Source organism: Trachurus japonicus, chromosome 18 (genome assembly GCF_045865225.1).
Source record: "Trachurus japonicus isolate A0001 chromosome 18, Traja_1.0".
Lineage (NCBI taxonomy): Eukaryota > Metazoa > Chordata > Actinopteri > Carangiformes > Carangidae > Trachurus > Trachurus japonicus.
The window spans coordinates 7037852-7053348 of record NC_140924.1 but is presented as its reverse complement, the minus strand read 5'-3'; the positions used below and the strand labels follow the sequence as shown (position 1 = coordinate 7053348).

Sequence of the window (15497 nt, the reverse complement as noted above, 5' to 3'; positions counted from 1 at the left end):
TATACACACAGTAATAATAATAATCTGCCCTCGTACAGTAAGAAACAAACAGGTGAAATGTTCAGATAACTGACCTCAAACCAGGATAAAATAAAATAACAGGGAGGTGTTTTAAAACTGTTTAGGACAATTTTATACTGAAGTTTTAAGTTTTTCCTTTATTTTTATTAAGTGATTTAACATTTTGTCTATAAAAATTTACAAAATAGTAAAAAAAAAAAATGCCCAATGTAACTTAAAATGTATCAAAAGTCCCTTCAATCAAATATTCAATTTATTATAAAAAAAAAAACAGTTGAGCCATCCATTTATCAATCACAATTTTTTTTAAAGCAATTATTGACTGAAAAACGACTTAAATTATTTGTTTCATTGCTGATCAACATTCAATCAATTAATCAGCTTATTGTTGCAGATGTGATACACAGTAAATAAAATTGATTGACAGGTTTTAGTGGTTTTAAGGAGATGATGAACATTTATGTGATATAAAATACAGTGTCATGTAGCTCAGTGGGTCGAGTTGAAGGCACTTAACACTGTCAAGTTCAAGGGTTCGATTCCCACTGAGTCTTAAAACAGAAACACTTTTTAACCCTTTAAACTCTCCAAACCTATTTTAACCCTATTTGTACTTTATTAATATCATTTATAGAATATAAAAACATTTTGAGCCTTAAAAATAAAACTTTGACCTCTGTGTTTTTGACTTTTACTGTTTTTTTATCTGGCAGCTGCACGTGTCATTGACTCTCAGTGCACTTTGACCTTTTGAAGCTGCAACTAATAATCATTTTGACTATTAATTAATCAATTAGTCTATCACACAGTAAAAAAAAACCAATTGATTCTGATGTAAAGACAAAAAAAAAACATCAAATAACCACAAATTAGAAGTTGACAACGTCAGATCTTTGGCATTTTTTGTGCTGTTGTGATAAAATATATAATATTTCTAAAGCTTTTAACAACATTATCCATTATTACAACATGTTGTGTTGATGCTGTTTCTATAAAATGCTGGTGACAAACACTTTGTCTCAATAGCGTCAGTTAGAAATAAATGTTTTTCTCTCATTAGACAGAAACTCGTGCACATAAACGATTGTCATATTGAAGTTGAACCTTTTTAAAACATTAAGTTCAACTCAGCAACAGTTTGACTGATGACTGAGCTACAACAAGCGTTACATTTGGCCTTTAGGGAACTAAAACGAGAGCCGGGCTTCAGCTATAAAAGTGAACGACGACTTTATGTAACAGAAATAAACGTGTAACATTCAGGAGCAAAAAAAATCTTTGGTGGGACGTTCAAGAACTAAAAACGGACGTAGGAGCGTACAGTTGCTGGTCGTATCGTGTAGTGTGTCATCAGAAGACGAGTTGGTCTGAGTTTGTACGGTGGCTGGCGGGGACCAATCGGAGCTTTAGCGACATTTTATTGGACGAATAAAAGTATTGAACAGATGATCGATCACCACAGTTAAACACAGTTTGATTGTGGAAGCAACATCTGATCTGAGCACCGTTCAATCAGCACCAACGACGGTTTGATACCTGGAGAAGGTTCGATACCCAGCAGCGGCCCCTCGCTGCCACAGCTTCAACAGGACAATATGTTAGTTCGAGTCACTAAAGGACGTTAAAGAGACGCGGAGAGGACGGACGGAGCAGCGATTTGAAACCACGGTCTGACCACACAGGACGACGACTGGAAGGAGACGTTTTGTTTCTTTTTCTTTTTCTTATTATAATTAGGGATCAACTGATATGGTTTTATCAGGGTCGATACTGATACCGATTATTAGTAATCAAGGAAACCGATATTTAACCGATATTCATTTGCAGTAAAAATGAAAACTTTGGTGTCAGAATTTAAAAATAACACACCAGGGATCAGACTGAATACAGTCAACAGTTTGTTTCTGTTTTGTTCACTGTGAAAACCTTTGGGACATTGTTAAACAGCCAAGAGAGACGGCTTCGTTAGAGCCAAAGGAGTGCGTTTATGCGTTTAAAAATACATTTATTTTATTGGTTATCGGTGAAAAAAAACGGCCGATATCGATTATCAAAAAAAAAAAGGGAAATATCGGTCGATAATCGGTTGAACTCTGATTGTAATTAAAGGACAATTCCAGGCGAATTCAACTCAGGGGTGTATTTTCATATCATTTTAGGTCTAAAAGAAGGAATCTGAAGATTTTCAGTTTAATTGCTCCTGTTTTGCGGTAGTTGTGTCTGTCCCCGCATCGCCACGGCAGCAATGAATGGGAGTGGATGTAAGTTCCGCTGTTTAGGCTGTTTCCAGCCCTCAAAGCCGCATTTTTTTTCCACAGACAGCGTCAGATGGCTACTCAAACATGCACCGAGAAGTTTATTTACTTCAAGCAAGCCGACATGTTTGTAAAAGTCGATCTAATTCAAAGTCTCCCGGAGTCTCGCGCGAGACCCAAGTTGCAGTGCTGGTGTATTCAGGCGCAGTAGGAGCTACCGCTTGTGTCATAAACACAGGAATATCAACTCTTTACTTGCTTGAAGTGTACATTTTTTTCCACAGACAGCGTCAGGTGGCTACTCAAACATGCGCCCAGAAGTTTTTTTTACTTGAAGCAAGTAAAGAGTTGATATTCCTGTGTTTATGACACAAACGGTAGCTTTTCCCACTGCACCTGAACACACCGCACACAGCAACTGGGTCTCGCGCGAGACTCCGGGAGACTTTGAATTGGATCTAGTTTTACAAACATGTCGGCTTGCTTGAAGTAAATAAACTTCTCGGTGCATGTTTGAGTCTCCATCTGACGCTGTCTGTGGAAAAAAACTGCGGCTTTGAGGGCTGGAAACAGCCTAAACAGCGGAACTTACATCCACTCCCATTCATTGGCGCCGTGGCGATGCGCGGACAGACGCAGCTACCGCAAAACAGGAGCAATTAAACTGAAAATCTTCAGATTCATTCTTTTAGACCTAAAATGATATGAAAATACACCCCCGAGTTGAATTCGCCTGGAATTGTCCTTTAAATTCAATAAAAACGTTTTTCTGATTGAATGTGTCTCGATGTGACCAGACTGAGATCTGCTGCAGCAACAAAGCGTCAGTGCGGCGGCTTCAGGACGGAGCCGCTTTAAGAAAATAAAAAAAAAGTCGTAAAAGTTTGTGAAACCAGCACAGGAGGAGGACGTGAGCGGGACAAACCGGGCACCGTCCGTCCCGTCCGTCCCGTCCCGTCCCGTCCCTCAGCACTGCGTCTCCTTGGTGTCGATCTGGTGTTGCCTCTGCAGCCGGAACATCAGCGCCTTCTCGCTGCGACTCACCGCGCTCGTCTCCGTCAGGTCCTCGAAGGAGCGCCGCCGCTGCTCCGAGCGCTGCGCCGGGCGGCCGAACGCCTCCTGCAGCGCCTCCTCGTCCAGGTGGGAGTCGAAGCTCGGGTCCTCCTGGATGGTGGCCATGCGGGGGGAGTCCAGAGGAGGAGGAGGAGGGGGAGGAGGGGGAGGAGGGGGAGGAGGGGCCGCCACCGCAGGAGGAGGAGGAGGATGGTGAGGAAGATGACAGCAGGAGTCTGGACCGGGGCCGAAGCCGAAGCCGGAGACCGGCGGCGTGCTGGTCTGCTGCGGACCGGACGGCTGGAAGCGCAGGTTGGTGGTCGGGAAGGTCGGAGGCTTGAAGATCCGGACGGACGCGGACTCCAGGCTGCTCAGGAGCTCGGCATTCTGGGAAAATGAACAGAGTCAGAGTCAGTCAGTCCGAGTTTGATGGTTAAAGACCCCCTCCCATGAAAATCGTGTTTTTCGTGCTTTTCACATGTTCCTGTGGCATTTTTCTTGTGTTAGAGCACATATCAGCAGAAAAGGAAGTGCAAAATTGCATTTCAGAGTTTTTCTGCCTTCAAACTGCTGTGAACCAATGGCAGACGCAAACTGGCAGTTTCAGGGAGACTGGAGCTGACGTGTCACAGCTCCAGGGGAGGGCACTAGTGCTACAAGCTCCCGCCCCGCTCTGCATCTGGCCCAGAGGTGAAAGGCTTGGCAGCTCGGTGGAGCTGTCAAGGTGTAACAGGTATAGCTCACCTGGTAGAGCAGCTTGCACCGTGAGCAAGGACTGTGTTCCAGTCTGGGGTCGATTCCCAGTGTGGAGTTTTACGCTAAACGCGCTGAATCTGTAATTGTACAATGTCCAGCTGTCAGCGAGCGGGTGGGGGGGGGGGATGGGGTGCGAGGAGGTGGCTGGGCTGGTGCAGAGCAGCGCAGTCTCCGCCCACCCTCCAGAGCTGCATTGCTAATGAGCTGGTTTTAAAATGACCAAAAAGGGTCGTGGGAGGGGGACTTTAAAGATGAACTCTCTTTGTCTCTAACCCTCCTCTCCTCCATGTGCGTTTGTTTTCAACAACGAAGCCGGTGAGAAATCAATCCATGGAGCGGTGGATAAGGTTATTTATCATCTACCATGTTACCATGTGTGTGTATTTGTGTAGTCTTATCTGTCATAAACAAGGACGCAGCAACACGCCTCCCTGGAACTAGTTACAAGTCATTGATTTAACCAGCACTAGGACTCTGGAGCTGGTTAATTAAGGGACAAATGCTGCATAGTTCCTCTTTAAAGGAGAAGACTTTTAGATTTTTTAATGTTCAACTGACGTCAACATGTCGACCTCCTCTCTCAGTCAGATCTCAGAGGGAACTGTGATGTGTTCAAGTGTCTAAATTCATCTTAAAACCCCCAAAATATGGGGCGGCATTTAGCTCACTGGGTAGAGCTGCCGCCCCATGTTGAGGCTCAGTCCTGTCCCGAGTCCCGCGTCGGACGGCCCTTTCCTCCGTGTCATTCCCCCACTCTCTGCCTCCCCATTTCCTGTCTCTCTCTCGACTGCACTATCAATTAAAGGCAATAAAAGCCCAAAAAATATACTTAAAAAAAATATATATATATTCACTTTACAAAAGCCACCGCTCCTTTGTTCCCTCTTCATCCACATCAGGTCTCACCATCTTAATGAGTCTGAATGTTCAGGAACCAAATACAGTGAAAATATAATTGCATTCTAATTATATAAACAAAATATTAAATCCTTCAGAGGACAGGAAGTTTTTTTAAATAATTTTTCTTACGAATGACATTTCAATTCCTACCAATTCAGTGTTACGTTAGATCAATTGACATTAACGTAATTTAACCCATTTACTGTGTAATTTCTTTTACTTTGGCTACAAAGCCAGGTGGGTATCCTGCAGGTGATGATTCATATCAGACATGCAGTATTTTCCTCCTTTCGCTGCAATTTCATTGCATTAATTGTGAATAACAAGTAATTGTGACATCCCTAAAATACACACAATCAGATACTCACACTGGGGAAGAACAGAGACTTTGTGGTTTGCTCGTATTGTTTATCCAGCTTCTTGTCCTGAGAGAAGAAGATAAAGAAACTTTATTAATCCTGAAGGAGGTTGTTCACAGAAGAAAAGACAAAAGACAAGAGTAAACTAAACTAATCTCTGCACATCTTATAAAATATATATTTAAATGACTGTCCACCTGACCTATACAGACTAAAGACAGGAAAGACTTTATCATCTTCAGATTCTGTCTGTAGCACCTTAATCCCTTAATACTCATGAAAATACAGTGGTAATACGTCTCTGTAACGCGTCAGTCAGACAGTGTGACTGACAGTGTGTAGTTTAGTTCCTGACAGAGACAGAACGGAGCGACTCACCACACAGTGGACCAGGATGCTGATAGGAACCCAGAAGAGCAGAGAGAACGCCACCACCGACCCCACGATGTTGTCGGCCAGAAACTTCCCAAACGTGTTGATGTCCAGTTTGTCGATGAAGTCCCACAGACGCTCCACCACGTCCTGCACCTGCTTCATGCACTTCCCCTGCAGGAGACACACACACACACACACACACACACACACACACAAGCTGTGTTTACACACATACACACACAAGCTGTGTTTACATGGAGCCAAATATTCAGATTAGATTCGGTTTAGAGTCCAAACTGAATGAAAATGCTCCATATAAACAGCTCAATCACAACAAACAAGCCCAAACCAAATCAAGTTTCATTCGGTTTCACAGAGGCAGAATAAACCTTTTCTTAAATCGATCAAAAGTATAAAACAATAAAATAAAATCATGTAAACAGTTGACCTGAAAGACTCATTCAGAAAGGATTCAATCAGAAAGAGGAAAAAGTCTCCATGTAAACCCACCTACACACACTCACATCCCGCTTGTCTTTAATGTGTTTTTTTTTTTTGGGGGGGGGGGGGGTCCATGGGGTGTTTTCTATTATAATAACACAAGGAAATAAATAATTAACCAAAAACTTAAACAAAAGAGGGGCTTTTCAGGGAAATATACCTTTCCAATGCTTTCAGATGTCTTCAAATTTGGAATGAGTGTGATGTCATACCATTCATCAACAGATGGTTTAAGCCATTTCTTTGTGATTACACCTAAACTCAGTTCCAAATAAATAGTTTTCACACTCATAGTAGTTGAGCTAGAAGTTTGTCTTCAATGTGTTTTAAAGCTGCTGCTGTGTGTGTGTGTGTGTGTGTGTGTGTGTGTGTGTGTGTGTGTGTGTGTGTGTGTGTTTCCACTCACCGCTCCGTCACAGAAGCCCACGGTGCAGGGTTTCCCTTTACGCAGGAACAGGAAGTTGCCCGTCTTGTCCTGGTGGGGGGCGCAGATGCTGCTGGTGCTCCGGCAGCAGACTCTGCACGACGCGTTGGTTTCTATAGAGACGAGAGGGAACAGATACAAGACTGAGACGGATGCATCATCATCATCATCACCACCACCACCTTGGTCTCACGCCGGTGTGGTCGTTACCGTTGCAGGCGCAGGGCTGCAGCTTCAGGACGGCCTGACAGAAAGGAACGCACTCCCCGTCCAGACACTCGCCGCTGTCCAGACACGCCGTCTTATCGGGAGCGTTTTCAGGAGGAGGACACTCGCTGCTGTTTCCTGTCACAACACACATAACAACACACACACGTGTAGTTTTTTGGTTATTGTTAGATGATTTGATCAGATCTGATCCAAGAGCATTTGTTGTTGTGAGTCTGTCCCTCACACACCTTGTGCTTCTGAAAGTAAACTGTAAATTATCAGTCAACATGTTGTTGTCAAGGTAACATGAAAGGGGGTAGGTGCTGTTCCATTCATGTTTATAGTATCTGGACCCTCACAGACTCTCACACTCAGTCACTTTACAGCTGACAAAGAGAGAGGGAGTGATGCTGCCTGTCGCTCAGGTGGAGCTGTGACGGAGCTGTGTGTTGATGCTGTGTGTGTGTGTGTGTGTGTGTGTGTGTGTGTGTGTGTGTGTGTGTGTGTGTGTGTGTGTGTGTGTGTGTGACAGTAACATCTCGGCAGACGACATGCTCTACACGGAGACGGACCTGGAGGACAGCATGGAGAAGATCGAGACCATCAACTTCCACGAGGTGAAGGAAGTGGCCGGCATCAAGTTCTGGTGTTACCACGCCGGACACGTGCTGGGCGCCGCCATGTTCATGATCGAGATCGCCGGCGTCAAGGTAACGGACGCTCACCGCCACTCACATGACTCAGCTGTTCAACCCTCTGTTGGTGTTTTGTTTATTGCTTTTTTACTTTATTTTGCAAATAAATCGATGTACAAACCAATAAGGCAAATAGTAAACTTGTAAATATAAATAAATACAAAACATAAGATATAAGAGCATGAAATAAAATAAACAAACATCAAATAAACAAGACAAAGAAAAGAAAGTATGTACAGTAAAGTAAATAAATTAGAAAAATTAAACATTTCAATCAATAATCGATGTGACCAGATCAATAAACTGAGTCTGACAAACAGGAAATCAGAAGTAAGGCTTCTAAAACATGCAGCATCCCTTCAAAATAAAAGCATGGAAATACAAATCCTTTTAAAAAAAGAAACTGTTTTTAACACCGTGTTGTCCTGCATTTTATCGTCATCATGTCTAAATGGAAGCGCATATTGATAAGTAATTTCATCAACTCACAAAAAATATTTCCCAGAATGCACCTCTTCACCTAAACTTCATTATCACATAATATCACATTATGTAAATTATAAACATATGAATCGCAGTGATTCACTCTCTCTGCTGCGACAAAGAACAGATGTTATTATGATTTATTTATCTTAGTTGGAGCAGAAACAGTGAAGATTAAAACGCAGCTGTGTTTTGATTAAAAAGTGATTGATTGAAAATCCTAATCAATAATCACAGACTTCAGGCTCCAGAGTCAATTTCTCTTCATTTGATGAGCAAAATAAACTGTTTAAAGACGTCGCCTCGGGCTTTAAGTTGAAGGATGGTTTTATAATTTTAACATTTTGTTGAATAATCCAATTAATAATAAACAAATGTATACTTTTAGATCATTTTATTCATTTGTATGTTGTGTTAATCCTATATATGCTGGTGTTGATGTATAATTAATTCAAATATCATGACAAGGAGAGTTTGAAGGTGATCCGTGACTAAATCTGAAGTTAATTCCCATCTACTGATTACCTTGTTTTAACCAGTCAACAGGCCTCCTGAGGTGTGTGTATATTAACCTACACCTGAAATACACAGCATCATAAAATATGCATGCACTTAAACTTTTATATGAAATAACAGGGTATCCACGGGGTCTTAAAAAGTCTAAAATTTGAAAATCTAAATTTTAGGCCTTAAAATGTCTTAAATTTGTTGAATTATTGTGTTCAAGTCTTAAATAATTTTAGACAGGTCTTAAATGTTCTTATGCCCACCATGGACGAGCATTTCACTCGCATTTGCCCCTAAAAAAAAATACATGTGTGAACCAGGAAAATCACAAAAAGAAAGAGCACAACCTGCGATTGGTCAAAAACTACAAATCCCACAATTCTCTGGCCTCAACAATAACAGTAGTTAGTGTAAGTAAGGGAGAGTGGAGCTGTCGGTGAAAAGAGGAAACAACGCCACGTCTGGTCCTGTTCTATGTTGTTCGTTCACACCGTCACCGTTTATTCGTTACGTCCGCGGTGTAAAAGGCCGTGACGCAAAGACGCGATTAGGCGCGAGACGCGATTAGGCGCGCGACGCGGTAGACGCGACTTTTTTTTTTTGCGACGCAATACACGCGATTTGTTTTGGGCGACGGGACCTTCGCGTCTTCGTCTATTTCATCGTGTTTGAAATAGACGAAGGAACGCTTTTTTTTCGCTCGAGTTGTGACGCGCGACCAAACGCGAGATACGCGATTTGACGCTCTTTTTGACTCGTGTCAAAAAAAAATTCACGAGCCCGCCAACAACTTTTTTTTTTTTTTCAAAGCAGGTTCAACTGGACTTAGTTATTTGTCTAGGAAGACGTTTCACCTCTCATCCAAGAGGCTTCATCAGTTCATGTAGCATCTGACCAGGCTGGGACTGGTCCAACTAACTGGTCTGGAGACTCAGTAGAAGTCCAGTTGCTTTCGATTTAACCTCCTTTGAAATACTATGACCTGGACAAATGAGAATATGCACAGGCCTACAACAACATTTCTGCTCTCATCGACCATGGTTGAGGTCACAACGCTGCTCTGTAGCTGCTCTGGAAGTCCGAGACACTGAGGCCAAACGCCGCCGTCGCTTCTGATCCATGTCGGCGAGTTCCGGGCTGATGAGCTACAGAGACTTTAGAGTCAAAGGAGCAGTGCGTCGCTGTGTCGGACTGTTTGGATTTAATGAAGAAGCTGCACAGAGTCAGGTGAGCAGAAGCTGCCCCCCCCCCCCCCCCCTCACCGTGGAGCCGCTGCTGTCTCACAGCCGCCACCGACCCCTAGAATAAAACACCACCGACCCCTAGCGTGACGCACAGTATACTGTTATGAGACACATTATGCATCCCAACTGTCTTTTTTTTTAGAGGATTTTTTTTTTTTAACCAAGAATGCGAAAAATCATGATCCAGGGGCCAAAATTCGAAACAAATATATTTTTAATCATAATTCTCATTATTCTCCTGATGTCGGTTTAATGTAAACAGATTGAGCTGATACGCGAGAGTAATGTGACAGCGGGGCAGTGCTGCAGCTGCTGTGCTGTGATGGACCTGATCAGACTGGTGGTGGTCCACAGTGAATCAGTCCCAGATCCTCCACCGTCAGCAGATCCCCCGAAAGCCCCCGCAAATAATACATCGACAAGAAGTTAAGTGGCAAGTTGCACCTTTTCGTCGGCTTATTATTTGCGGATTTTTTTTTTTTATAGCCTATATAACGTCACTGCAACATGCGGCTCTCAGTGCTTGTCGGTGTTGTGTCTATAAATTGTGAAATAACTTTTCCTCAATAGAAATATGAGACGTGGTCGATAGGTTTCATTCATCCATGTTTTGGCAGACAATACAAATAACCAATGATAATGAGATTTCCACCGCGTCGAACCAATCATGTGGCTGGAATAGAGCCAGTCAACAGTAACATGTGCATTTGTTTGGGTTGCTGCAGATGTGCACATCAGCTGACACCGCCAGAGAGAGACACATAACAGCCGCTTCAAGGAGACTAGCGGACTTTTTTTTTTTTTTAATAGCCTCTTCATTCATCTTGGGCGGGGGGCGGTGCGCCGTCTTATAATGTTACAGAAAACCCTGCATTATGTTTTTTACAACTCGTGTTCCTACACTATAGAGACAACTTGCTGTTGGCTCTATATTTCAAGAAACTTGTTTTCTGTTTAAAAGGCACAATTCACCCATCTTTTAACCGGGTAGTTACGTCTCCAGTCTGTCGAGCGGGCGAGCGCACAGCTGATGTGCTTCCATGACAACAGACGCACGGATTCAGTGTGGACAGAGAGCGTCAGATGTGACGCGATTGTCGGACGCTCGTTCGCGTCGCATCCAGTTAGGACACGGTGTGAGCAGCCACATCCACTGCGCTCTGGATCAGCTGATCGGTGCTCAGGTGACGTTAGATCTTCACTTTTTTAAACTCATACAAAGTGCAGCCAAACAGCAGGCTGAAGAGAGAGGACCAGCAGCAGCAGCAGCAGCTCTGACAGCTCCTCTGTGGCGCTGCAGACAGGCTGCAGGTGAGCTGGCCTGAGAGCAGAGTGCCGTCTCTTTTTTTTTTTTTTTTTTTAGCAGCCTTTGTTACAGATAGGCTACATGTCCATGTGCATGTGCATGAGAACTGATTTTGAATCGAAGAGACACCCAAATATTCACATCCTTCAGTCCAGGCTTTTGAAAAGAGAGTAGCCTATAAAATCAGCTTCATGTAGCAGTTTACTTTAAAATGGTTCGAATATATTGCTGCTGAATAAATCTGAAACATGTGATGTGCATTTTTTGGGGGGAAATATGGCTTCTGATATAATAGTCTGTAGACATCATCATCATTCAACGTTTTCACATGGTCTGGTGTTAATAAAGCAAACTAAAAATCGCAAAAAGAAAATCAAGAATCGGTTGAATCGAAAATCGATTTTGAATCGAATCGTGACCCTAAAAGTCGGAATCGAATCGTGAGCCACCCAAAGATTCACATCCCTAGTACAGAGACCTGCCACAGTGTCATGGTGCATTAATATAAACTTCAACCTCAGAGCTGTCAGTCCTCAGACTGTCCTGACTGTCCCTGAACATCACACAGGGATGCAAACAGCGCGCCGAAAAGCGAAACTCGCTTTTTTCATGACCAATTGACCCTTCGCCAACTCCTCCCACAAACGGCTATTGTCCAATCCTACGTTAGCAACCGTAACTATAGGCCTGGCAAGCTTTCCGCAGTGAGTCATTACGTTTGCTTTTGTGGACACATTTTGAGACTAGGACGAAAAACATTTGTTTGTAGAGAAGGATGTTGTTGCTGCTGCTGCTACTACGGCGGCGGCGGCGGCGGCAGAAGCAATATAGAGATGTTCAGATATGAGCGGACTTTTTTTTTCGACTTGAGCAAGTGTAGATATGGGGAAAACCATATGTTCACCTCCGAAATGACAGCTGTACTTTTAGGGCTTTTACCTGGGCTTTTAGGCGAGGGATCCTCCAGGCAGGGACTGCTTTCACTGACTGATACAGCGGTGGGAGAAAACAAAACAGCAGCGAAAACTGTATGTGGTTCACAATCGCCCAAAAACTTAGAGTTTGACAACGTTTCATGACCAGTGAGATGACCTAAGTCTTGGTGGGTTGATAGACGGTAAAATTACCGGTCCTTACTGCTGCTCTGTACATTGTCCAGTCGTGTCGTTGAACAGATGTTTTATCCTCCTGCGCGAGTCACGTCACTGAAAACTATGAATGATCTTTGTGATTTCTTCTCTCTATTATCTCAGAACAGTTTATCCAGAAATTTGCTGATATTTCCTTTGAAATCGATACCAAATACTGCCAGGAGCATGGCTGGGAGTGAAAGCTTGCCCGGCGTAGCAACAGTAACCAAGGGGCGGGGCTTACGCGAAGGGTCAATTAGGTGACTTGTGTGAATCGTTCAGATCCGAAGAGTTTTTGTTTTGAGGGGGGGGGGGTCTCAGCGTCTCAGCTGGGGTCAGTAAAATGTTTTTTCTAACAGGCTGACAGTGACAATCACGTGAGGCGAACTCATTCATGGTCTCTGATTATACTGATAACAGCCGACCTCCAATGTAGACGCGCGACATGCACCCACGTTACTCAAAGCGGTGACGCCGTTTTTTCCCCCCGTGCACGTCCGCGGCGCACAGCTCCACGGACGTGCACGGTTCCCTACGTTGCTGTGTCAGGCAGGTGTTCCATGGAGCTCTGCCCCGTTTCAGAGGTGAAGGAAGCCCTGAGTGGAAAGACGTCGCCTCCGCCATGTAGAATGTGTTCAATTAAAGTGAAACTAACACATTATATAGGCCTATATGTCCATTACACACTGAATGAAACATCCCATGTCTTTATTTCTTCAGTTTATTTTAATAGTAATAATTATGACTAACATTCAGTGAAGACCTAAAAATCAGTATCTCCAAAATTGAAATATTGCAATGGTTTTTTATTTTTTTAAAGCATTTTTAATATAGAAATGTTGGCCTTCTGAAAACTGTCCATCTATATGCACTCAATACTTGGTTGGGGTTGAACTACTGGAAATTGACTTTTCTGTGATATTGTTAATGGTGAGCCCCCCCCCCCCGCCAGACAATACCTCTCTTTTTTGGTCCTGACCCGTTTGCATCCCTGTGTGTGTGTGTGTGTGTGTGTGTGTGTGTGTGTGTGTGTAGTTGTTGTACACAGGAGACTTCTCCCGTCAGGAGGACAGACACTTGATGGCGGCGGAGATCCCCAGCGTCAAACCAGACATCCTCATCACCGTGAGTGGAAGCATTCAAACCGTTCAAACTTTATTTAAACACAGAGCACAGACACTTAACATTGAACCTGTGTGTGTTTGTGTGTGTGTGTGTGTGTGTGTGTGTGTTTGTTGTGTGTGTGTGTGTGTGTCAGGAGTCGACCTACGGGACTCACATCCACGAGAAGCGGGAGGAGCGAGAGGCTCGGTTCTGCAACACGGTCCACGACATCGTCAACAGAGAAGGTCGATGTCTGATCCCCGTGTTCGCTCTGGGCCGAGCGCAGGAGCTGCTGCTCATCCTCGGTGAGACCACGGCAACAACGACGCCATGACGACGCACGGCGACCTAAGAGTGGCGCTTTCCCTTCAGCTGAGGGAAAAAATGAATTCAGGCTTCAAGTTTTATTTACAAGATTAAACTAAGGGACGTGTTTCTGTCTATGGATCACACCGAAACATTTTCATTCACCATACACACTCGTTAAAGCCCCAGTGTGTAACTTATTTGGCTTTTTAGTAGCAAAAATCTAATATTGCTTTCATAAATACGTATTTCACTGAAGTCGAATCACACCCGCATACAAATGAAAGCTTTCTGGTACCTTAGAATGAGTTGTTACAAGTCGTTACAAACACATGAGTGGGCGACGCACCGAACCGAGGCGGCCATGTTGCATCGTGACCGTAGGTAACCACGGAAACTCAGCGGAGCTGTGGGCTCGGCCTGTTAAAACTGTCACCACTGTGTAGTGTGAGGAAGGATGGAGGCACTGGTGTTGCATTCAGGTGCAGTCAGGCAGACGGCCGTCGGCAAACCGGATGTCATTTTACTCGACGAGAGAAAGCCGGTAAAACGTGGGTCGGGTAAACAATACGACATCACCATGACAACATATTGTCACGGCTGTATTGTTTTGCCTCGTGCTGGCGGACCACTTGTTTACATAGACGCTTGTTTATCCTGTTACATGCAGCGTCTGTTGTCTGTCTGACCTCTGCCCGATTTCAGGTGAATGCAACATCAAGAATACGTTCAGATATGCAACCGCACCGCTAGATGGGGGGATTCCTACATATTATACCTTTAAAGAGGAACTATGCAAGATTTTTACCTTAAAGGGATAGTTCAACATTTTGGCAAATTGGTCCATTGCCATAATCCCTATAGTCATAGCAGTAGGTTCGTTAAAGGGATAGTTCACCCTAGAATGATATTTCGCTCATTATCTACTCACCCTCATGTGGACTAAGGGCTGGAAGAATTTTCAGAGTCCACCGTCCCTTCTCTGAGTTACAGGGGGTCTCGGCGTAGCAGTGCATTTCAATGCAACGGTTGCAAAGGGACACCAGAGCTCTTCGTAAAAAAACACACACAAAAAAACATCCAAATACCTCCATGATGCTCGTATGTAATGTCCGTCTTGTGCTGAAGCCCCAAATTGCGTAATTGTCCCGAAAAAAATTAAATAAGTCTATATTTTAAGCTTGTTTGTAGCGGAAGCTTCTCGAAGCTCCTCTTCCTGGTCCGTCCAAATCTCGCGTGATTTGCGCCGGCTTCGCGTCGGGCCGAACAACGCCCCTTAGCCGTGGTATAATGAGCATATACCACGGCCTGGAGTGATATATTGCTTAAATATTAGTTGGGGGCATTATTATAATCCCCTTGCTTTAAAGGCAATTTAAGTAAAAATTGGCACTACTTACCCCGCTCTCCCCTACACATTCAGAATAATGAAAACAAATGATTAATTGCATGATTTGTTTATATAATGCACAACTATTTACTCAAATATCACAAATTATTTGAATTTTTTTTACCGAGAAGTCTGGAAATTAGGGTCTGGAAAAAGTATGGAATTTGGAAATTTCAAATGTGTAGGAACCCTGGGTATAAATCAATACTCAATAATCAGCTGATAACACCATGATGACCTCTGACCTCTGACCCTCAGGCCGTGACCTGCGCGGACGACGACTCTCTGAGGGAGATGGTCGAAGTGGCCGTCCACCGTCTCTACGACGCCCTAAGCCCCGCCTTCACGCCACGCCCCCTCTGTGATGTCATCAGCAGCAGCAGCAGCGCGTTGCCGTCGGTGATGTAGCGGTGGACGATGAACTGACGTTTCTCTGTCACACTCTCTTCAGTCCTCGTAGTATCGATCGATCGGCAAT

General features: G+C 43.9%; 2 protein-coding genes across 2 annotated transcripts in view; one reads left to right on the top strand and one right to left on the bottom strand.

Annotated features, from left to right (window-relative positions):
- Window positions 1–3242: 3242 nt before the first annotated feature.
- LOC146968567 (disintegrin and metalloproteinase domain-containing protein 17-like) lies at window positions 3243–7005 on the bottom strand. Its single transcript, XM_085759271.1, has 6 exons — window positions 6855–7005; window positions 6627–6757; window positions 5723–5890; window positions 5354–5410; window positions 3522–3716; window positions 3243–3440 (listed from the first exon to the last, which is right to left on the bottom strand). Exons 1-6 carry the CDS (start codon window positions 7003–7005, stop codon window positions 3243–3245), a joined length of 900 nt encoding a protein of 299 aa, XP_085615397.1.
- A 384-nt stretch (window positions 7006–7389) lies between these two features.
- LOC146968566 (cleavage and polyadenylation specificity factor subunit 3-like) overlaps window positions 7390–15497 on the top strand; it is a 10374-nt gene continuing 2266 nt past the window's right edge. Inside the window, exons 1-4 of the mRNA XM_085759270.1 lie at window positions 7390–7564; window positions 13255–13344; window positions 13478–13639; window positions 15278–15418. Of these exons, the coding sequence (XP_085615396.1) occupies window positions 7406–7564; window positions 13255–13344; window positions 13478–13639; window positions 15278–15418 (552 nt within the window). The 5' untranslated portion in view covers window positions 7390–7405. The remainder of the gene's footprint in view (window positions 7565–13254; window positions 13345–13477; window positions 13640–15277; window positions 15419–15497) is intronic.

Bases quoted from the DNA above. Each gene is read 5' to 3' on its own strand.
- LOC146968567 (XM_085759271.1), bottom strand. From the start codon at position 7,005: ATGTGTGTTGTGACAGGAAACAGCAGCGAGTGTCCTCCTCCTGAAAAC. The intron at 5,891-6,626 runs GTGAGTGGAAAC...TGTCTCCTGCAG, and splicing joins TGGGCTTCTGTGACGGAGCG to GGGAAGTGCATGAAGCAGGT. The intron at 3,441-3,521 runs GTGGCGGCCCCT...GCCACCATCCAG, and splicing joins ATCCTCCTCCTCCTCCTGCG to GAGGACCCGAGCTTCGACTC.